At 52.6% G+C, this 21,234-nt stretch overlaps 5 protein-coding genes across 5 annotated transcripts; 3 read left to right on the forward strand and 2 right to left on the reverse strand.

The window, feature by feature from the left end:
- Nucleotides 1-2,560: 2,560 nt before the first annotated feature.
- On the reverse strand, nt 2,561-2,783 carry B0T26DRAFT_730215 (uncharacterized protein; the record flags this gene model as incomplete). The annotated part of the gene is made up of 1 exon (XM_060443003.1): nt 2,561-2,783. A coding segment is annotated over one exon (223 nt), but the record flags the coding sequence as incomplete, so codon positions are not given.
- A 2,087-nt stretch (nt 2,784-4,870) lies between these two features.
- On the forward strand, nt 4,871-5,275 carry B0T26DRAFT_756769 (uncharacterized protein; the record flags this gene model as incomplete). The annotated part of the gene is made up of 2 exons (XM_060446156.1): nt 4,871-5,032; nt 5,114-5,275. The coding sequence occupies 2 exons, from the start codon at nt 4,871-4,873 to the stop codon at nt 5,273-5,275; spliced, it is 324 nt and encodes a 107-aa protein (XP_060290063.1).
- Nucleotides 5,276-7,090: 1,815 nt separating this feature from the next.
- Nucleotides 7,091-7,815, forward strand: B0T26DRAFT_730224 (uncharacterized protein). Its single transcript, XM_060443004.1, has 2 exons — nt 7,091-7,593; nt 7,674-7,815. The coding sequence occupies exons 1-2, from the start codon at nt 7,449-7,451 to the stop codon at nt 7,799-7,801; spliced, it is 273 nt and encodes a 90-aa protein (XP_060290064.1). The 5' UTR covers nt 7,091-7,448; the 3' UTR covers nt 7,802-7,815.
- Nucleotides 7,816-18,875: 11,060 nt separating this feature from the next.
- B0T26DRAFT_756772 (uncharacterized protein) lies at nt 18,876-19,187 on the forward strand (the record flags this gene model as incomplete). Its single annotated transcript, XM_060446157.1, has 2 exons — nt 18,876-18,932; nt 19,020-19,187. The coding sequence occupies 2 exons, from the start codon at nt 18,876-18,878 to the stop codon at nt 19,185-19,187; spliced, it is 225 nt and encodes a 74-aa protein (XP_060290065.1).
- A 1,207-nt stretch (nt 19,188-20,394) lies between these two features.
- On the reverse strand, nt 20,395-20,892 carry B0T26DRAFT_680927 (uncharacterized protein; the record flags this gene model as incomplete). Its single annotated transcript, XM_060440568.1, has 3 exons — nt 20,395-20,500; nt 20,585-20,697; nt 20,749-20,892. 3 exons carry the CDS (start codon nt 20,890-20,892, stop codon nt 20,395-20,397), a joined length of 363 nt encoding a protein of 120 aa, XP_060290066.1.
- Between the last annotated feature and the right edge of the window lie 342 nt (nt 20,893-21,234).

Consider the following 21,234-nt stretch of genomic DNA (forward strand, 5'->3'; position numbering starts at 1 on the left):
AGGGGTGTTGGCATGAGTTTGGCTGGCAAAATTTTATGAGGTACAAAACCCACTTTTTCCACTCAAAATTGGTGCCAGAAAGGGTCAAGCTCCCTCCGGAAATTCGATCAATCTTGGTCTTGGCGCCTGGGACCTAAAGTACCGAAAAGCTGACAACTCGCCGAGTTTGAGAAGATCAGGGCCTAAGCGAACGCCACTGATCCAGAACATTCTAGATAAGCGAGGAACACAACCAACCCTCTTATATAAAAAGCCCATAACTCAACCAATTCTTTTCCAATTCTCTTCATCTTCAATTCGTTTTATTCTTCTTTTGACAATGGTTTCATATACAGAAGAAGACCTCCGCAAGGCTTGCGAGGAAGCCGTCAGAACACATTGATTACGCAAAGTCGCGCGAAAATGGAACGTTCCACCCTCCACCCTTTATGGCCGTCTACATGGCTCCCTACCTCGAAATGTTGCTCATCAAGATGAGCAAAGGCTTACACAGACCCAAGAGGATCGTTTAGTCGAATGGATTCTTCTTCAACAAGATTTAGGATTGCCCCCTACACATGCACAGATCAGGGAGCTTGCACGCCGTATTCTAGCTGAAAGGGGGACTCCTTACCACTTGGAAAGGGGTGGTGCCGTGCCTTTCTTAACCGCAATCGAAATTTGAAGACTCAGAGGGCCAAGAGAGTCGATTCGGTCCGCGTCAACTGCGCTACAGAGTCAACAATTCGACCTTGGTTCAACCATTTCCAAACACCAGCTATCAAGGCGATTAAGCCAGAGAATCGCTGGAACAAGGACGAATCTGGTATTATGGAAGGCAGAGGAACCAACGGCCTTGTCATTGGAAGCCGTGCCTTTAAGGCGCTTCAAAAAAAACAGCCTGGAACCCGCACTTGGACCACTTTTGTCGAATGCATCTCAGCAGCTGGCCGTTGCCTTCCTCCTTTGGTCATTTTTAAGGGGAAAAGCGTTCAACAACAATGGTTTCCTTTGGATATGAAGCCATTTCAGGATTGGTTCTTTACAGCAACTGAGAAAGGATGGACTACCGATGAGACAAGCCTCAAATGGTTAAAAAATGTGTTCATTCCTCTCACCAAGCCAGCAAACTCCTCTGAGAAACGACTCCTTATTATTGATGGCCATGGCAGCCACACAACTGCCGATTATATGTGGGAGGCATTCACAAACAATATTCACATTATTTATCTGCCTCCCCATACTTCCCATGTCCTCCAACCCCTAGATTTGGCCATATTTGGCCCCCTAAAACGACTTTATCGCAGACGGCTTGAGGACCTTCTTGCTAACGCCTTTGACGACTCTTCTGTAGCCGGAAAACGTGCGTTTCTGGAATGCTACTAGATTTCACGCACAGAGGCAATTACTTAGAGTAATGCTAAGTCAGGATGGAAGGCATCAGGCCTTTGGCCCTTGAATGTCAACAAACCGCTAAGAAGCCCACTCCTCCTCAAGAATTCTAATACTTCACGCCCCTTAAGAACTACTATAGTTACCCCAGAGGTTCGCACACTCCGTATGCCAATCCTGGAGGATTGTAAGAGAAGGCAGGTACGCCTGATCAAGGTGGTCACAATAGGAGCAACAAGCAGGGCGAGCAATGACTGGTATTGGCGTAAGACTTCAACCTGGCCTGAGCTAAAGAGGTGTGCGAAGGCCATGGTCTATATACACGTGAAAGGGGTTACGAGTCATCCTTGCGTAGCCAGGGTGGTAGTGGCGATAGTGCGTGGCCCTGTTAGCGGTGGCGATAGTGGCGACGGTGGCGAGGGTGGCCCTGGTGGCGGTGGCCATGGTGGTTACGAGGGTGGTTTCCTTACAAGGATTATGGAGACGATCGGGTGCAGTGGAGGACTCCTAGAAAGGCACGTGATTACGTTGAGCAGGCAAAGAAGTTCGCACGCATCATCAAAGCAATGCCAGCGGATAAGCTCTTCCTCAGAAAGATTGGTAAGGCTTTGGATGAATAGGCCTTTGAACTGGCTATTAGGAAGCGAAAGATTGAAGGTCTAGAACACACTCTCGAATCAATAAGAGCCAGAAAGAAGAAGAAGGTTGAAGAAGATCCAAATACCACCTTTGCGAATATTCAGACTATTCGTGAGGCCCAGAGAGCTGTAGGGCGTGCAGCAGAGGTTTTAGAAGATGCGGAAGAAGCGGATGATTCAGAGGATATCAAAGATTGTATTGAAGTTTTGTAAATAAAAAGATCACCCTTTCTTTTGTTGGAGGGTTAGTTGGGACTCCTGCTTATACAGAATGTTCTAAATCAGTAGTGTTCGCTTACCCCCCCACCTAACTTATATGTCAGAAATGGCCGCTACGGTTAGTACGCGCCGTCAAGCTTGTCGTGCAGAAACTGCGATCCCGAAAGGACGCATCTATAACCTGTCCGTGTCTACTAGGCTAAGGCGCGAGCTGGTCAAGTCGAGCGTCTCGAAGACGTCGAACTACGTGTCGTCTATAGACACGGGTACGAATAATACTACATAGACTATCCGCTCCTACGGCACTGGCTACTCGATCCGCAACGGCCATGTGTAAGGAAAAGGACACCCCAAACACCAACTGCGCGCACAGGGTGCGCGACCACCACTTGTCACCAACTGGCTAGAACACTGCCAGCTGGCATACGCTACGCCGTGGCGCCACGACCGCAGACTGATGCCCGGGCCGAACCCCTGAGCAGGTATATAAACAATGGCCCTCGCCCATCTTCCTTTGCGAGGGCCAGGTTGAAGTCTTACACCAATACAAGTCATTGCTCCCCTACCTTCTTGCCTGCATTGTGACCACCTTGATCAGGCGTACCTACCTTCTCTTACACCATGTCCGCACAGTGCGCGAATTTACGTTGGAGAAACTAACCTTTTGGCTTCGATAAAGACTTGTACAGTCTTTGATTGGCGCGTCGTTTGAAGGTGCCGAGGCTGGCGTGCGTATCGAAGCAAGCGAAGCGATGACAAAAACAAAGACGGACCACGGCCGCTATAGCACAAGGAGCATTGTCGAGTGCGTACGGCCGGAGGCATCAGTGAAGTTTAGAAAGGTCATTTTCTCAACAAACATGGCCGAGGCACTAGAGAACTTTGGAAAGGTCATTTTCTCAACAAACATAGACAGCGGAGGGCGAGCTTGCCATGGCAGATTTCGAGCTGAGCTCCCTCAACTACACTCGCGTAATGCGACCCACTCACAATCCGTCCCGTATTCAGAATTGCCTTTGCCAAGCAGTCTAGCCTATACCAGACTGTAATCTCCTCGCCAACCTCGATATCCCGTCGTAGCGACTCATATTCCTCCCCCTCCGGCACCAGCACCGCGTTAGCGTCGCAATCGTGGACCACCTTGCCTCGATCTTGGGCTTTGACTTTTGGGCACCAAGGATTTTCCACGGGCCCGCGGGATCCCGCCCCCATCACCTTCATCCAGGTTGTACTCCCCGGAGTTGTCATCATTTGTTGTAAAAACATCATCTAGGGACAGAGTCAGCCCGTTCCCACCCCATCACCTTGTAGGTTGTACTCACCGTAGTAGTCTCCTGCTTCCTTCCCTTAGTAGCCGATTAAATATTTCCTTCTATCTATCATCTATCCCCTCTCTATTCTGTCACTGCCGGCGGCTGTTGTGGGACATGTTGAGTGTGCGGCTGTTGTGAGACATGTTGAGTGTGTTGAGCGAGTGGTGGGAGATTTTGAGTGTGTTGAGCGAGTGGTGGATGGTGAGGCGAGTGCTGAACGTGTGGGAGATGCTGCTGATGCTGCTAATGCTGCAAGAGCTGCTGGTGTTGCAGTTTGTTGGAATGTAGGCCTCGAAGAAGCCAGGCAGAGGATTTGCAGCCTACTTCGCGGCCTACCTCGTAGCCTAAACCGCGACCTACTTCGCGGCCTACTTCGCCACCTATTTCGCCACCACAATAGCAGAATAAAAAGGAGGCTTTCTGGCACTGCCAGAAAGAAAGAGGAAGAAAATATACAGAAAATCCATCACTTGAACCACCAGTTTCTCGGCGTACAGTTACGCCCTGTTGTTTCCAGTACCGGGACCCTGGTGAATCCAACACAGTTGCTGGTGTTGCGGGAGCTGTTGGTGTTGTGGGTGTTGTTGTAAGTACTGCGGGAGCTGCTAGTGTTGCGGGAGCTGTTGCGGGAGCTGCTGGTGTTGCGGGAGCTGCTGGTGACCGCACACACTAAATAGCACTCCATAACGCTATGTACTGGTTTGTGCCACTGTACAGTTCCTTATGCAGTTGCTGGTGTTGCGGGAGCTGCTGTGGCTGGTGTTGTGGGTGTTGTGGGTGTTGTTGTGAGTGCTGCTGATGCTGGTGTGTGTGAGGCGCTGCAAATTGCCAGTCAGGCCGATGGGTCCGTGAAGCTTGGTGATGCAGAGGCAAAGTATTGTCCTGCTGGATGCAATGTGTAGAGGTCGGGGTTGCATGCTCGTCGCTCCCATATTCTTGCGTCTTGTGGATTCTGTGGTGGGGTACCCCGCACATGACTGGGCACTTGGGCTAGCCCCCTGAGGATTTCGCCCACACATTTAGGCATTAGCCCGAAACCAAGGTACCAGCAAGGTAGTGAGTGCTTGGCTTATCTGTGTAGTGGGTCCTGCAGTGTGACACGCCTAAATTTCTCGCCTCGTTTGCGTTTGACTTCTCCGACCTCTCTCCCTTACCTACCTCCTTGCTTCGTTTGCGTTTGCCTTCTCCAACCTCTCTACCTTGGCTCCCTCCTCACCCACGTTCGCCTTTGATTATTTCGCACTAAAGTCACCACGACCCGAATCCCTCACGGTTACTGGTAGAAGCCGAGTGCAGCCTGCGTCGTGGCCGGCCCCGTGTCCTACGAAAATGACGAGAGAACCGCCGACTTCATCTCTGAACCCAGTAAAGGTCGACATTGTTAGCGACATTGTTGGTGACCTTGCGAGAAAGGCGCTCGTAGCCATCCACGGCGAGTCGCTGCTGGCTTATTGCCGAGGAGCCAACGTCGACTACAACTGTAAGGGCCTCGTCGACTTCAACTATAGGGACCCCGGCGAGATATTTTCATGGCTTCTTTACTAACGTTTTACGACTCTTAAATACCTCTAGCATGCTGTCCATGCCGTCGAGGCGTTCCTACCCAAGCTGCGCGATCGCGGATGCGACTTGCACGTCTTCTGGTTTGAAACGGAACATGAGAAGTTTGGCGCGCTCTCGGTAAATATGGAGGATACATGGTACAAATACCGACTCGCGTTCCGTGCTCATTGAGCCTTTGCTTGCCTAGGCAACCCGTCAAGTGCGACCGCGTTCAGTTTTTCGTTTCATAGCCTACAGAGCAGCGCCTTCTCCGAGTTTCTCGCCCAAAACACGGTCTACCTCTTTCTTGGCTACGACGACACCGAATGCTGCCTACAGTCTCAACCTTGGAACTTGGGAGTCGCAGAGCGAAAGTCGCGATAATCTTCTGCTCTGGTACTAGATGAGACGGGTACAGTATACGCCTTTGCGCATGCTGTATGCCATGTCCTCAGCGGATATTATGTTGGGTTCCTCAACGACATGGAGTTCAAGAGCTTAGACGTAACCACGCTGCTTAACTGGACATGCTCAGTAACAACACCATGATAGTGCAACCAAGCTAACCAGAGACCCATAAGGCCTACCGGAGAGTTGAGACGTCTAAGGGAAATATATCCCCTTGTGAAAGACTTGTACCCGACTCAAGCAAAAGACTACAAATCTCAGAAGATGTAGGGGATATGGAGAGGCTCGTCCAAGACGGCCCAACAAGTCAATAACGGCGCAGGAGATTATCCCTCTCCGCGCTGTCGAGGAAGCTCGAGGGTGACCCCAGCAGAAAGATGATTGATCCTCACCGGCAAATTGCTGCTCTGATTGTCCACCTGGTCATCCTGTGACATTGCGATCTCTCTCAGCGGAGCCAACACCAAGCAAGCGCGAAGATACTCGGGCTATGAAATATTTTTGGTATTGGGTGTCATATGCAGATACTCAAAGCGCTTGTTGCGTTTGCCGAACCGCGAGGTATCATCATCCTCTCGGGCGAGGTATACAGTCCCCTCCACTATTCACTCCCAGAAGGGCAAGAAGCGCCGCCGATCCTCGCGGGGATACGAGAAAGCGGTCCTGCGCGGTATCATAGAAGTTCTGACAAGCATTCTTGGCTGTTCCGAGCTTGCTCGGGGCCATCTGGAATCGGGCCAGGCAACTCGACCACCGCCCACATACGAGACATTCGCCGTCACACCTGTGGCAAGGCAGATGGGAGCTGCTTGTGCGCCTGAGCAACGTCGTCCTGCGCCGCTGCTACCTCGACGGCCTCCCGCCCTCGGGTTGAACTTCACGCCAGCTAAGTTTCTTGCCGAGTATTACAAAGTTCGCTGCCGGCACCCGCTGTTAGCTGTAGACTTTTGCCTTTCTGGCTTTTACGTCACTGATCCCCGCCAAGGCAAGCGCAGCCCCCGCCTGTAGTCAAAAGTTTTTTGCTGAGAAGTCCACAAGCTGTTTGCTGTCGGCACCCGATCTTGGCTGTGGACGTTTAAATCTTCCTCCGCGCCTCGATTGCCTAATTCACAAGTTCGCTGAGTAGTACACAAGTTTTGCTGACTAGTATACGTTTTAGCTGCGCATACAAGTTTTTGCTGACTAGTACAGAGTTGTTCGCTGCCGACACCCGCTCCGGCTGTAGACTTTGCCTTGCTGTGCCACGTCACTTGCCCCCGCCAAGGCAAGCGCGAACCTCCTGCCTGTGGTACACAAGCTATAGCACCCGCTTAAACTTTTCAAATCTTCCTACGCGCCTCGATTCTGATTCACAAGTTTTGCTGAGTAGATACAAGTTTTAGCTGAGCACACAAGTTTACTGAGTAGCATACAAGTTTTAGCTACGTAGACATAAGTTTTTTGCTGAACTTGTTCGCTGCCGGCACCCGCTGTGGACTTTTTGCCTTTCCGGCTTCCACGTCACTGATCCCCGCCAAGGCAAGCGCGAAGCCCCAAGTACATAAGCTGTTTGCCGTCGGCGCTCCTGGCTGTGGACTTTTTGCCACGTCACTTCTCGCCAAGGCAAGCGAACCCCCCGAGTACACAGTTGTTGGCACACAAGCTGTATCGGGATAAATAGACCGTCTACTGCCGCGTTTCCTTGCCAGTTGTCTTGGGCATCTTCTGGCACAAGCTGTCGGCCTTGGCCGTCGACTTTGCTAGCGCCACGTTAGGCAAGCGCGAAGCCCCGGACACAAGTTGCTAGACTTTCCACGCTTGCCACGCCAGGCAAGCGTGCCCCTGAGCTTGGGCAGCGCCGACACATGATCCCGCAAGGCAGAACTCAGTGACAGCACAGTTCAGTGACACACTGTTGCTCACGCAATCTACTCGGTCTTGAATCCATGCAAGTCTCCTCTTCGGAATAAGTACCTCCATGGCAAAGTTAGTGACAATCGTGGCGGCGACTCGCTGGGCTGTGTTCACCTTCTCCTTTTCGATGACACCGTCCCTGACACACACAGTCATCACCCAAACTGTAGGTGAATCAAGCCATCAACTGCATGTGCTTTTCTCAAACCGCAAGTGCTTCTCTTCTTTCTCTTCTAGGCCCCCTTCGGATCAAGTACCTCTATGGCAAAGTTGGTAACAATTGTGCAAGGCAGACAACTCACTGGGGCTGCATGGTTGAGCCTGGCCGCTGTGCTGTCCTCTGTGTTGCACCTTCTCCTTTTCAATGAAAACACGCCCTGTTACGGCACGGCCGAACTATGGTCCGTGGTGCCGTGACCATGCGCCAAGTTGCAAGCCCTACTTGCAACTCTCTTCCTGATTGAGACTAGCGTACACGTGACCACACGACCCCACCCTACCCCCAAACCGTAGCCTAGAACTCGCAGGCTTCTTCCTTTTCCTTTTCTTTCCTTAACTTGGTTACTTTACGAATTCAGCCCTAATTTACTTGCAGCTTACGTGACACTGACGGGCAGGGGCGTGTCGTTACGCCGCTCTGTCATGGTAAATACCGATTGCCACAGGTCGGGATCGGCGGAAGGGGGGGAGGATGGTGGTGCTGGTGGTGGTGGGTAACTAAACTAAGCCAAGCCCAAAAAGAACTAAAGCCGGCGCTCTAGTACAGAGCAAAAGCAAATCAGGAGATTCCAATACAAATGTGCCAAGAACGAAAGAAGCCGAAACCAGAAGCCAAGAGGCGGAAGTCTAAGCAAGGCAGAAGTGTTACAATCTGGACAACAGGTCCACGGAGCTAGGCCCGGCCTAGGATTGTGGGGGTCTGGACGGCAGGTAGGAGATGACAGGAGACAAGGAGTATCGAGCACAGATTGCGAAAGACAGGCTTTCAACACACAGCCAATGTATGCTTAACCAGATGCATTGATAGCTGCAGAACCGTTCTCCAGAGAGAGCGTGCTGCCAGCTCCTAAATAGAACTATGAGCAACCAATCAGAGTTCCTGCCTTACACGCTCAGTCGTGCTCAGTCCTAGACGCACTGATCCCCACTGAGCTCCCTGCTCAGTGCGCTCAGTGGGTCTCGGCACTGATCTTACTGAGCTCAGCCATGCTCAGTGCACCTTGGCAATGGCCCCACTGAGCACTCCCTAATTGGATGCACCTTCTCTTAGCGAGAGCCCCACCCTAAGTGCCGTTCCAGCCAATCCGCAGCGGGCGGGCAACGCCCTCTGCACCTTTGAACCAGGATCGTAACAAGAAGACAAACTACCAAAAGAGAGGGAGTGAGAGATGTCAGTGGAAAAAGGTGAAGGAAGATCGAGGCTCGCAGATGGAGGAGGGGAATAAATACAAAGCCGGCTGGGGATCAAATCAGCTAGAGCTAGCCCTAACTGCACCTGCACTTCCTTTTGCTCCGGGGGGAAAAGGAAAAAGGAAAAAAGAAAAAAGAAACCGCTGGGCAAGGCACTATTTTGTTCGGATGAAGCGGTCACGCAAGAAAAAGCAGGCAGCACGCGGGTATTCCACCCTTCACACACAAAGATCAGACCCTTTCTGAGCACCAGCTGACCAGTGACATGCCAGGAACGGGCCCCCATGATTAGACAACTACGTATCTAGACACTTCTACGGTCTTAGTCTTTCTACTACGGTCTGTGACCTGACATAACAGATGCTATTACTGCTACCATTCTATTTCATCCTGACTTCTATATCGCTCTGCCCTGCCCGTCGAAGAATCATTACACAGTACAGCTCTGATGGGAAAATAGTGATTTTACTAAAGTAATGTATTAAGATACAAATGTGTAGAAGGTTGAAGGTTGTTAGACGAGTGGTGTGTGCGACCGTGAGGTAATACCCCTCGGGGGCAGTATAGTCATACTGCTTGCTCACACCGCTTCTGGCACCGCCTATGACTAATCTATATTACGTAATATACAGGTGCAGGCACGTGCCTACTGCAGGTGCAGGGCAATCAGCCAGTCTTGGCAGGTAGATAAGATTGTCCATGCTGCTGTGTCTTTTACTATAAGATTTGTCCTTGCTGCCATGTCTATTGTAAGTGTCACGACACAGCGCATTTCGGGTTCCTTATCGCATTGCCGTGTGACGTCACTTCCCGATGAGCTCAGTTAGGTCTAGCGCATTGGTCACGTGGTTGCGAGCTACCCCGCCGACAACCTTTTCTACTGATCGCACAATTCGCGATTCTTCTTCTTTTTCCTTTTTTCTTCCTTAGCTTAGTTTTACACTAAATCAATACGGTATATTGTTGGCAACAGTCCTTCAAAACCTATTAACCGTGACAGTAAGGACAAGATTTGTCCGCTGCTATGTCTATTATAAGAACAAGACTTGTCTTTGCCATTTTCACTCCTGCCTCCTGTAAGAGAAGGCAGGTACGCCTGATCAAGGTGGTCACAATAGGAGCAACAAGCAGGGCGAGCAATGACTGGTATTGGCGTAAGACTTCAACCTGGCCTGAGCTAAAGAGGTGTGCGAAGGCCATGGTCTATATACACGTGAAAGGGGTTACGAGTCATCCTTGCGTAGCCAGGGTGGTAGTGGCGATAGTGCGTGGCCCTGTTAGCGGTGGCGATAGTGGCGACGGTGGCGAGGGTGGCCCTGGTGGCGGTGGCCATGGTGGTTACGAGGGTGGTTTCCTTACACCTCCCTCTTGTGGTTTAGACTCAAACTAATTCTGGTTAATAGGCCTAGGAGATAAATATATTGCTAGCTCGAGTTGGTTACAAATGCTCAGATATGCCAGTACGCCGAGATGAAGCCAAGCTCTTCCCCAAAATAACCATTGCCCTTTCAAACACCATCGCTCTTCAAAACAACCATCGCACTTCAAAAAACTATAGCCCTTCAAAACAACTATCGCCTTTTATATAGCTACTATTTTGTCAAGAGCTTTGTTAAATTCATCCTTTAAGGGGTTTGCGAGATATAGTGATATAGTGCTGGTTACCTAGCCCCTGTATCTCCTTTCTCGTATACACATATGTAAGGAAAGAGCACCCCAAACGCCCGGTCCGGCCCAGGCGCCACCAGCTGGCCCCAAACAGCTGGCCCGGCCCAGGCTGTGAGGACCCGTCCACCAAACTGGCCCTGAAGCAGCCAGAGCCCCCAGAACCCACGGGCCTATCAGAAGCCTCCTCGAGGCCCCACCTACCCCACTGATAGATGCAAACTTATTCGCGAGCACGCGACGCGTTGTCGGACTTTTCCTTCTTTCCCTCCTCAGTTTAGAATCTTCGTCGATAGCACCCAATGGACTGAGTTCACCTCAATGCCTTGCCCTGGTCGTGACACAATTCTAAACTCTTCTCTTCCTTGCTGGCGAAGCAAGTAAAATATATCTCCCTCATTCCCGCATTCATTTGCAACCCCTACGTCGGCTGTACACGACGCAAAACTAAGGCACAGAACCCCCGCGCAGTCAATGCCGCCGAAGAAAGATTACGGCCCACCGACACGCAAATCCGATCGACTCTCTAAAAAAGATAGCAGAGACCGGACCCCAACAGGAGAATCGAGTATCACAGCCAAAGTGCCAGACGACACCGTCCTCGATACACCCTCGAGCCCAGAGCTAAACAAGCCCGCCGAAGACCCCAGTGACCCCGAGTCAGAAGTACCTGTCACTACCAACAGCAACACCGAAAGCAGATCGCCCGCTGTTACCGCGCGAGACCCTGATCAAGATACACCTCTCGCCTCTGTCGAAGTCGAGATAACGAACTCCAGTATCCTCACCGAACAATCGGAAGTCAACCGACAATTGACCCATTACAACCTCCGCCCCGCACCAACAGACGACGAGATGATCGCCACAGGTACACCCACCCCACAATCAACAACCGCAGACATGGCCCCCTCCACGCCTACCACTACAGAGCTTCAAGCCATCATTGCCCGGCTCCAAGCCGAGCTCAATGCCCGCTCCTCTACACCCATTCGCCAACCCAGCGCCGCTCGCGATATAACCCCAGCTCAAAGCTTGTTTGGCGGAACTGCTTTTAAGCCAGTCGGACCAGCTGCCAAACCCGAGTTCGCCCCGTTCCCTGGGAACGAAGGACAAGACAATCCCAACCCGGACTATGACGCAAGGGCCCGAGAATCACGGAAGGATCCTGGCATCTTCGAAGGAGAGAAAGACCAATTCGATGATTGGATTCTCAAGTTGGCGGCCAAATGTCGTCGAGACAAGAAGACCTTTGTCGACGAGAGAGATCGTATGGACCTGGTTTACGCCTCCACAAAAGGAGTACCCGCCGATCTTCTTCGCTCGAGATATGACGCTCTCACCCATCCATACCACTCGACAGCCGAGATGATCGCCACTCTGGCCAATGCTTACTTCGACGCAAATCAGTCCCTGAAAGCGGCTGACGAACTACGCGAGCTTCGCTACAACCCGTCCGACGACATTCATGCATTTATCGCGAAAGTTAACGGTCTGGCAGCCCGCGCCAAGATCCCCCTTGAAGAAAGCAAGAATACCTTATTCGCCCATATCCCCAGAGACCTCGACACCCGACTCCTCGCCGATGCCCGCGATCCGACCGTCACGTACGAGAGATTTTGCGATCTCGTCACCAGCGCCGCTCTCTCCAAGCAGGGAGCTTACGAAGAGCGTCGAAAACGCCGAGAAAAGTCCCCCACCGAACGCAAAGCTCGACGCCGCCGGTCTGGAGAATACAAGAACGAGGTCAAGACGACCACGACCCCTGTCGCCCCAGCACCTCGACCGATAGAGAAGGAGGTGGAAATCCTGAAGGCAGCCGACCTCTGCTTCGTGTGCAAGAAGCCAGGACACCAAGCTCGCAAATGTCCTGATCGCAAGGTTATGGCCAGTCTCCTCGCCAGCTTCGATCATGAAGGAAGCTCTGACCGTGACGGGACCGCTGTTGCCGATACTTCGTCGGAATCTTCAGGATCGTTAGAGTCGGAAAACTAGTTCGGCTGTCGGAAGTCTCCTCGATAGCCCATATACCACAATTAGCTAAAGTCGGCAGATCACCAAAATCAAATACATTCACCAAACGGGTCAACCTGTTAGTCGATGGCATTGGTCTTGAGACTCACGCTCTTTGTGATACTGGAGCCGATATTTCCCTTTCTATGACCCCGAAGATGGCCAAGAAGCTCGTTGATAAGGTCGGGGCAAAGACGGAACTCTTGACTAAACCGCTAGTACTTAGTGATTTCAACGGGGCCGCCACCGCTCGCGCCACCCATCAAGTTCGGGTCACTCTCGAGATCGACGGCAGACGTTTCCCCCGTCAGAAGTTCATTATCATCCCGACCGCCAATGATGTCTTTATAGGACAGGATTGGTTTACCAAGCAGAACGTATGGCTGCACCCCGCCTCGCGTACTCTTCGCTGGCCCGACGATACTCCTGCCCTAGCACAATACTCGCCCAGCATCCTTGTCGATCCGAGCACCAGCACTATTGACATGAATGCCCAGTCAGAGGTAGTCCGCCGAGATCGACTAATGGAGGCCGAGGAACGCAAGCTGAAAGTGCAAAAGATTCTGCAAAATCCCTGGCGCAGAACAGACACACAGACAGTGGTAACCGCTGCGACTCCAGCGGTCGCAACGGAACAGAAGCACAGCCTCGAGATGATTGCTTGCCTCCGCGCAATTGAGACTGACCCTCGCCAAGAGAGATGGAAAAAGCAGAAGATGCCCCAAACTGCCATACCATTAGATGGAGTCTCTAATCAGCCAACCATAAGCCTCAACGCTCTCACCGTCGACCCCAAGGCTTGGAACAAGACCTTCGACGGAAAGCATATCCCGTTCCCGGCAGGAGAGGATTCCGAGCATATTAACAAAGTGCGCGCCAAGCTACCACGCGAGTTGGCTCACCTGGAAGGATTCTTCTCGAAGAAAGCCTCAACGCAACTGCCTCCCAGTCGCCCTGGCTTTGATGTGGTTCTTGAGCTCAGTAAGCCGCTAGAGGGAAGACCGTCCCGCTACCCTACGCCCTTCGCTTTCTTAGGACTCGAAAAAGAGACCACCGACGAACTACTAAAGATCGGGTTTATTGAACGGTGCATGACCGATAAACCTGCTCCCACCTTGTTCGTGCCTAAACCCCATTCAGAAGAGCACCGTTTCTGTGTGGATTACCGCTGGGTCAACGACTTCATTAAGGGTCGACAAGTGTTAGCCCCCGACGTGCAAGGTACCATCAGCCGCTGTGGGCGAGCCAAGCACCTGACCAAAATCGACATCATCCGTGCCTTCAATCGATTGCTGATGGACCCCGGTTCAAGGTACCTTACCGCCTTTACCACTCGCCAAGGCACCTTCCAATGGAAAGTCCTGCCCTTCGGGCTGAAAGTCGGGCCAGCTTGGTTCCAAGCCTTTATCAATGCACAACTCAACGAGTTACTGGACCTCTTTGCTAGTGCCTATGCTGATGACGTTCTGGCCTATTCAGAGGGCGATGACGAGGAACACTTCGAACACGTTGAGGAGATCATCTATCGACTTCACAAGGCCGGACTCCAAGGCGATATCAAGAAGTCCTCTTTCAACGTGACCGAAGTCGACTACCTGGGTATGATTCTGGAGACCGGAAAAGGAGTACGAGTGGACCCTGCCAAAGTAGCCGCCATCCTGGATTGGGATTGGGACGACTTGACGTCGAAGTCCTCTGTTCGATCATTCCTAGGCCTCTGCAACTTCATTCGGATCTTCTGTTACCACGCCAGCCAAGTTGCCGAACCACTCACCAGGCTGTTGAAGAAGGACGTTGCCTTCGAGAAGGGACCCGAGCAAAAAGCCGCCTTCGACGCACTCAAGAGGCTTGCTACCGAGGCCCCAGTTTTGGCATTCTACAAGCCAGGTTTCCCAGTGAAAGTCGACACCGATGCTTCCAATAACGCCACGGGCGGTGTGATCTGGCAGCAGCAAGAAGACGGAGAATGGAAGCCGATCGGGTACTCGTCCAAGACAATGTCCGTCCCAGAGCAAAACTATCCCATCCAAGATAAGGAGCTCTTGGCTGTGGTCAACACCTTGAAGGACTTTGAACCGGCTCTGTGGGGAACCAAGTTCTTTGTACAGACTGATCATCAAGCTCTCATCTATTGGTCTACTAAGAAACTGCTGTCCGCCCGCCAGATTCGCTGGTCGTACTATTTGGCCAATTTCGACATTACCTTCCGTTACCGCCCAGGCAAGGATAATGTGGCCGCCGACGCTCTCTCTCGCAAAACCGTAGACAACCCGACGGTCAAAGCACGAGAAATCCAAGACAGAACGTTCGCCTTGATCCCACCCGAAAAGATTGAAGAGCTGCCGAACGACGGTGCGAGATCAATCAACGCCCTGACCTCTACGGAACTTTGTGGAGCGGATTTGGTCGATACTATCATTGCCGAGAACGCCAAGCAGAACTTGGGTCGTAAAGAAGGATTGTTAGTTGTTCCGGAGACCACCGCCGACGGAAGCGTCTTTCTACGGACTGCCCTGATTCGAGAAGCCCATGAACCTAAGGCATTCGCTCACGCAGGACAGAACAAGACGGTCGCCCTATTAAAGAAGGAATATTGGTGGCAGGGCCGTAATAGCGACATCAAACGGTATATCCGAAACTGCCAGAGCTGCCAAAGGAATAAGGTCAGACACGACAAGACTCCCGGACTTCTCCATCCGCTGCCGATCCCAAAGCACGTTTGGGAGCATGTAGTAGTAGACGGAAAGAACATGCCAACGGACGACGAAGGCTATGACTACGTTTGGGCTTTCATCTGTCGTTTCAGCAAGCTAATCGCTACCCTGGCCGGACGCAAGACGGATACCGCGGAGATATTAGCCGCCCGGTATTACCATTATCTTTACCGCTTCCTGGGAGTCCCTAGCCAGTGGATTAGCGATAACGCCGGACCTTTCATCTCCGAATTCCTCGATACCCTCAACAAGCTTACGGGCACCAAACATCGCCACGGAAGCTCGAGACACCCTCAAACGCAAGGAAGTATCGAGATCACCAATGCGGAGTTGGATCAAAAGCTGAGGTTTTATGTGGACAAGTACCAGACCAAATGGCGAGAACACTTGCCTGCCTTGGACCTGGCCCACAATATAGCCTACCATTCGGCTATTGGAATGTCTCCGTTGGAAGTAGCGTTGGGAACCAGCCCTCGGAATCCCTTGTCTCTGCCATTACCCGAGCTAGACCTGTCTACCGATCAGCAGAAAAAGGCCTTGGATATCGTCAAGCAAACCCAGCGAGCCCAAGACCTGGCAAGACAAAATGCCATTGCCACACAGGCCTTGATGGAGGCTCAAGCTAACAAGAAGCGTCGCCCCGTTGACTTCGGTGTGGGAGATTCAGTGTATGTCAGCAAGAAAGGATTCTCTACCGAAGCACCAACAACTAAGCTGGATTCCCAGAACGCCGGACCTTGGACTATAGTCGACATGAAAGGCCACAGCTTCGTCCTAGACACCCCGTCATGGTACAAGGGAAGTAAGGTCTTTCACGCTGACAGGCTGAGAAAAGCTTCTGAGGACCCTTTACCTCAACAACGGGCAGAACCGGAACCCCCTGTGGAGATCAATGGAGAACCCGAGTGGGAAGTCGAGAAGGTTCTGGCATCGCGACTGTTCGGTCAACGAAAGAAGCTCCAATACCAAGTGTCTTGGGTCGGCCTGGATCCCGACGAAACCTGGTATCCAGCTGGCGACCTCAAGAACTCTCCATTGCTGCTGGAGTCCTTCCACAAAGAACACCCGGAAGCTGCTGGTCCGCCAGTGAGATTACAGCAATGGATACGAGACGCGGCAGACGATGCTTTCAGTAGCGATCATAAGGATGATGAAGTGGCGGAACACGATGCGACGGGGGGGAGGACAAAGAAGAAGCATGCCACCAGGCATACTTGAATTGCCCCCGCGGTACTCTTTCAAGCTTCCTGAACGCCAGGCGCTCAGAGCTTGGAAGGGGGTAATGTGAGGACCCGTCCACCAAACTGGCCCTGAAGCAGCCAGAGCCGCCCAGAACCCACGGGCCTATCAGAAGCCTCCTCGAGGCCCCACCTACCCCACTGATAGATGCAAACTTATTCGCGAGCACGCGACGCGTTGTCGGACTTTTCCTTCTTTCCCTCCTCAGTTTAGAATCTTCGTCGATAGCACCCAATGGACTGAGTTCACCTCAATGCCTTGCCCTGGTCGTGACACAGGCGACCAGCTGGCCCCAAACACCCGGCCCAGCCACCCGCCAGATTGAGCCACCCAACTATGTATATAAATAGTAGCCCTCGCCCACCTTCCTTTGCGAGGGCCAGGTTGAAGTCTTTTACCAATGCCAGTCATTGCTCGCCTATTACAAACCACTCGACTGTTAGGGTCGTCTGTCTGTAAGGGAGCACGGGCTCCACAGAATGCTGGGGTTGGTAATTATGAAGATAGAACAAAGGGCAAGCTCCTATCGCACGGGTATACAGTCAAATCGGAATGCCACTCAAAGTGTATGAGTGCAGCGAATATGTATTGCTTGCTTGAAGAACCAAGCAAGAACTATCTAAGACCGTGGACACGATCGTCGTATATATCTATCTACGTAACCAATAACAGTGGTTCCGTTGTCCCGTGGTCCCGCGTCCGGGTCACCGCCCGGTCGGACCTGTCCCGCGTCCCCGAGCTCCAGAGCTCGGAATCCTGGAACACTCCTGATTGGCTCGCGCCAAAAGTGCATGCCCCACCTTGGTGCATAACCACAGGGAATCCACAGGGATTCGTGACATCGCCCTCTTGTTCCCTCCATCGTGACCACCTTGATCAGGCGTACCTGCCTTCTCTTACAACATACTTAGAGAGGATAGTAGCCAGCGACTCCTGGATATATATTAACAGACCGGGGTTATCGACACTATCAATGAACTTCCAAATAAAAGCTACGTTGGAATGTAAGGAGACCACCCTCGTAACCACCATGGCCACCGCCACTAGGGCTACCCTCGCTACCCTCGTGATGCCTGATTGAGCGAGGGAGCGCCAAGATAAGGTCATATGACCGGCACGTGTAATTTAAGTACATAGGTACATAGGGAAGCGGGGCTTACCCTGACGCGGTTAGACCGCGTCTGCCCCACCAAAGGACCACATTAAGGTCCTCGGCAGGGCAGTGCTCCCGAGCTTCCTCCCTCGATCATCAATTTACCTACCTTTTCACGAATAGCCTACCGCATTCCGTGATCTAGGTGACGATCACCCTTCACCTCGCCACTATCGCTACTGCTACCAGGGCTACGCACTATCGCCACTACCACCCTGGCCACGCAAGGATGACTCGTAACCCCTTTCACGTGTATATAGACCATGGCCTTCGCACACCTCTTTAGCTCAGGCCAGGTTGAAGTCTTACGCTAATACCAGTCATTGCTCGCCCTGCTTGTTGCTCCTATTGTGACCACCTTGATCAGGCGTACCTGCCTTCTCTTACAGCTCCTCACACAACCCACGGATGCTCTAGGTTAACAAGTAGCGTGCGACCACGCTCCCCCAGGTCTAAGATATGTTCAAAGACAAGTTAACAAGCGGGCTACCCCGAGTTGCAGCAGTTGCTACTCCCGGGCAAGTTCGAACAGAGATGGCTCTCCTGACAAAGTTTCGACTACGCTCCTCCAGGTTTAAGATATGTTCAAAGACAAGGTCAACAAGCGGGCTACCCCGAGTTGTAGCAGTTGCAGCAGACCCCCCTAGGCAAGTGTCGAACAGAGACGGCTCCTAGCAAAGTCCCAAGTCTCACCACACTCTCCTAGTCTAAGACAATGTCAACACAGCGAGCGAACCCTAGTTGTAGCAGTTACAGCAGTTGCCACCCTGGGCAAGACGGCTCTCCTGACAAAGGCTCAGGTCTCGACCACGCTCCCCAGGACTAAGACAACACGTCCAAGGCAACTGAGCCCGGCTCTGGTAAACACATCTACCACACTAAAGCAACTTTAACACCCCACGCTGGGTCTTCGCACACGGAACCAAGGTTGATCGGCGTTTATATCTTGCCGCCGTTGTGGACAGAAACACAAGAATAATATCAGCCTCACAGCCGTCGCATGCCCGGCACTCCGCGGGCCACAGATAGCGACGCATCTTCGTGGAGGCGGTGGCTACCTTGCTCCGTAGCACCTAGTAGCAGGCAGGAACCAGGACAGGTGGATGACAGCAATCTTGGGTGGGGCTTCTATTTTGTACTCATCCCACGTTGTGAGAGTAGAGGTCTTGATTCTCTCCAAGTCGCCAGCCCAGGCAGCCTCGAACCTAGAGGGTGACGAGTTTAGCAGACACGTTGCTATGGCACACACACGTTCGGGTCAGCTGGGTCTTGGGGGTGTCATTTGCGGTCTAATCTCGACATGTTCGTGGCCAACCCAGGGGTAACATGGGAGGACGGCCCGATGCTCGACGGCAAGGTCGAGCACTACTGACGTGTTGTCAATACTAACCTTGACGGCACCTACCATTGCGCGCGGGCGGCGGGGACGCCCTGGTGGCGGCAGCGGAAGGAAGGGACAACGGTCGACGGCCAGGAGCTCGGGGCCGGCTACCGGGGCGGCAGCTTCATTGCGACGGCGAGCATGAGCGGCCACGTTGCCAAAATTCCGCAGCTCCGGCGCCGTATCTATCGTGCAGATGACGGTGCCGTCCTCTCTTCGCATCCGCGTTGATCGCCTCCCACTGTTTTGGTCTCCCCGTTTCAAGTTGTCGCGTCTCTCCGGAAGTTGTCGCTTCTCTCGATCTGCACGGTGCAGCAGTAGCAGCGCAACAGCCGCAACAACCGCCGCAGTGCTAGAGCCGAAGCAACAACAGCCGGCTCCTCAGACCGCTTCCACTTTGATAGCTGTTCGGAAACACAAGGCCCTGACAGTTGTTCAGAGACACAAGGCCCTGACAGTTGTTCGGAAACACAAGGCCGTGTTTTCCCCCTTGACAGTATTCCCGCTATAAATCTTTCTGGCTGGCCATATTTTGCCCTCGACGGTATTCCCAGTCTCCCCTTGCCGGTATTCTCACCCAAAGTCTCTCAGCTGGGCAGGAAGGCGTTGTGCGAGCGAAGCGACCAAAGCGGGCATGTTCGGGACCACAAGGTTATGTGCGTATATCCTACTAATGTTGCCGCCTATAGAGGTTCGAGATGAGACGTCGAGTTTTGCTCTCCATCTCATTAAAGTCGGCGGCGTAGTCAAGGGGCTCGAGAGACGGCTAGCGGCATCGGCTTCCCGGTGCTCGAGGACGGCTGGCGGCTTCGGCTGGCGGCTTCGGCTGCCCCGGTTCCACGCTCAGAGGAAGAGGCGGCATCGCAGCAGGGCGAAGAGGCGCATCATAGCAGGGCTTGGCCGGGTGGCGTCTGCAGAGTTGCCGACATTGGCATCGGCGTCGGTTCGGCGTTGGCTTCATCCCACTTGTTCTGGTGCTGTTTATTGTGCCGAGTGCTGTTCAGTGTGCCGAGTGCTTATGCGGGGTCAGAGCCAGCAGGCACGTTGCACGAATCGCAGTTGCGATTCTGGCAGAGCTGCACAAAAAATGGCCACTCAGAATCGGGAACGTCACTCATCAGCCTTGCCAGCGTATACGAGCAGCAGGGTGCGAGCAGCGTCGTCTAGCAATACGGGAAAATTGCATCTGCAATCCTAGCTAAGCTATCGAAAATATATTTCAGATTCGCCGGTATCAACGCCTTCGTATTCTATAAAGAATGCAGCGAAGTCATCCTCGCTACCCTAGTCCTGTATATATCGTCTGCATTGGTTGTGCCTTGCCTTTGCTGTTGAACTACTTGCGTGGTTCACTACAGAGGCCGCCGTCGGCTCACTACTTACCGGGAGCTAGCTCGGAAGCTTCCTTTACTACTTGATTGGCCTTCATACCCTCGGTCTACCCAGTAGCGGTCAAACCGTCCGGGTTGTCGGCAGGGTTGTATTGCTGAAGTATAGTCTTCTCGAAGCTGGCTTCATTGTCACCATCTTGCATGCTCGATACCCTGGCATGCGTTGAGAGTTGCTCCGCTAGGCTCCGGTCAGACTTGTTGGTAGCTGACAGCCCTGGTCAGACTTGTTGGGCTGACAGCCCCTTGTAGATCTTCTGGGGCTTGTTGACGAGGATCTCGAAGCATTGTGCCAGGTCCTTCTCGGGATTTGCCTTGACGCGTAGGAAGGTTGTTGATCTCCATTCCTGTATCTACAACTGGTGGTCTTCCGGGCTATGGAAAAACTCTCTAGTGCGGCTGACTATGTTGTCAAAGTTGAGGTTTTCCTTCATCAAACGGTCAAAGTAGACCTGGTTGGCTCTATCCTTCAGCATGACTGAGCATGCCGTGTGGTGTAGGTGAGATGGAATGCCCATCTTCCTACAATTCTCTACGAAGATCTGCATCTTTGAGTCTAAGATATCATAGAGCCCGCCTCCAGACTTCTCTTCGTTGGTGTATATCCTTGCGAGGTCTGTCAACATTCGCCGTGTTGCGTTGGTCAGGAATGTAGGTGTTGGTCAGGTATGTAGGTGTATCGAGGGGTCCGTTCGTATGTGTTTCGAGGGGTCCGTTCTCGGTGGCAGTCGTGTTCAACGTGGTCGAGGCTAACGGTAGCGGAGTCGGGGTCATGGGGCCTGCGGGGTTATGGAGCTTGACGGAGTCGGGGCCATCGGGCCTGATGGGGCCTTGAGGGTATTATTCTTCTCTAACAGGGCGGAGGCTGTTATAGGGATATCTTTATTGAA

The sequence above is a fragment of the Lasiosphaeria miniovina genome (assembly GCF_030549165.1).
Source record: "Lasiosphaeria miniovina strain SMH2392-1A chromosome Unknown B0T26scaffold_8, whole genome shotgun sequence".
In the NCBI taxonomy this organism is placed as follows: Eukaryota; Fungi; Ascomycota; class Sordariomycetes; order Sordariales; family Lasiosphaeriaceae; genus Lasiosphaeria; species Lasiosphaeria miniovina.

Bases quoted from the DNA above. Each gene is read 5' to 3' on its own strand.
- B0T26DRAFT_730224 (XM_060443004.1), top strand. From the start codon at position 7,449: ATGGCAAAGTTAGTGACAATCGTGGCGGCGACTCGCTGGGCTGTGTTC. The intron at 7,594-7,673 runs GCAAGTGCTTCT...CAATTGTGCAAG, and splicing joins GCATGTGCTTTTCTCAAACC to GCAGACAACTCACTGGGGCT.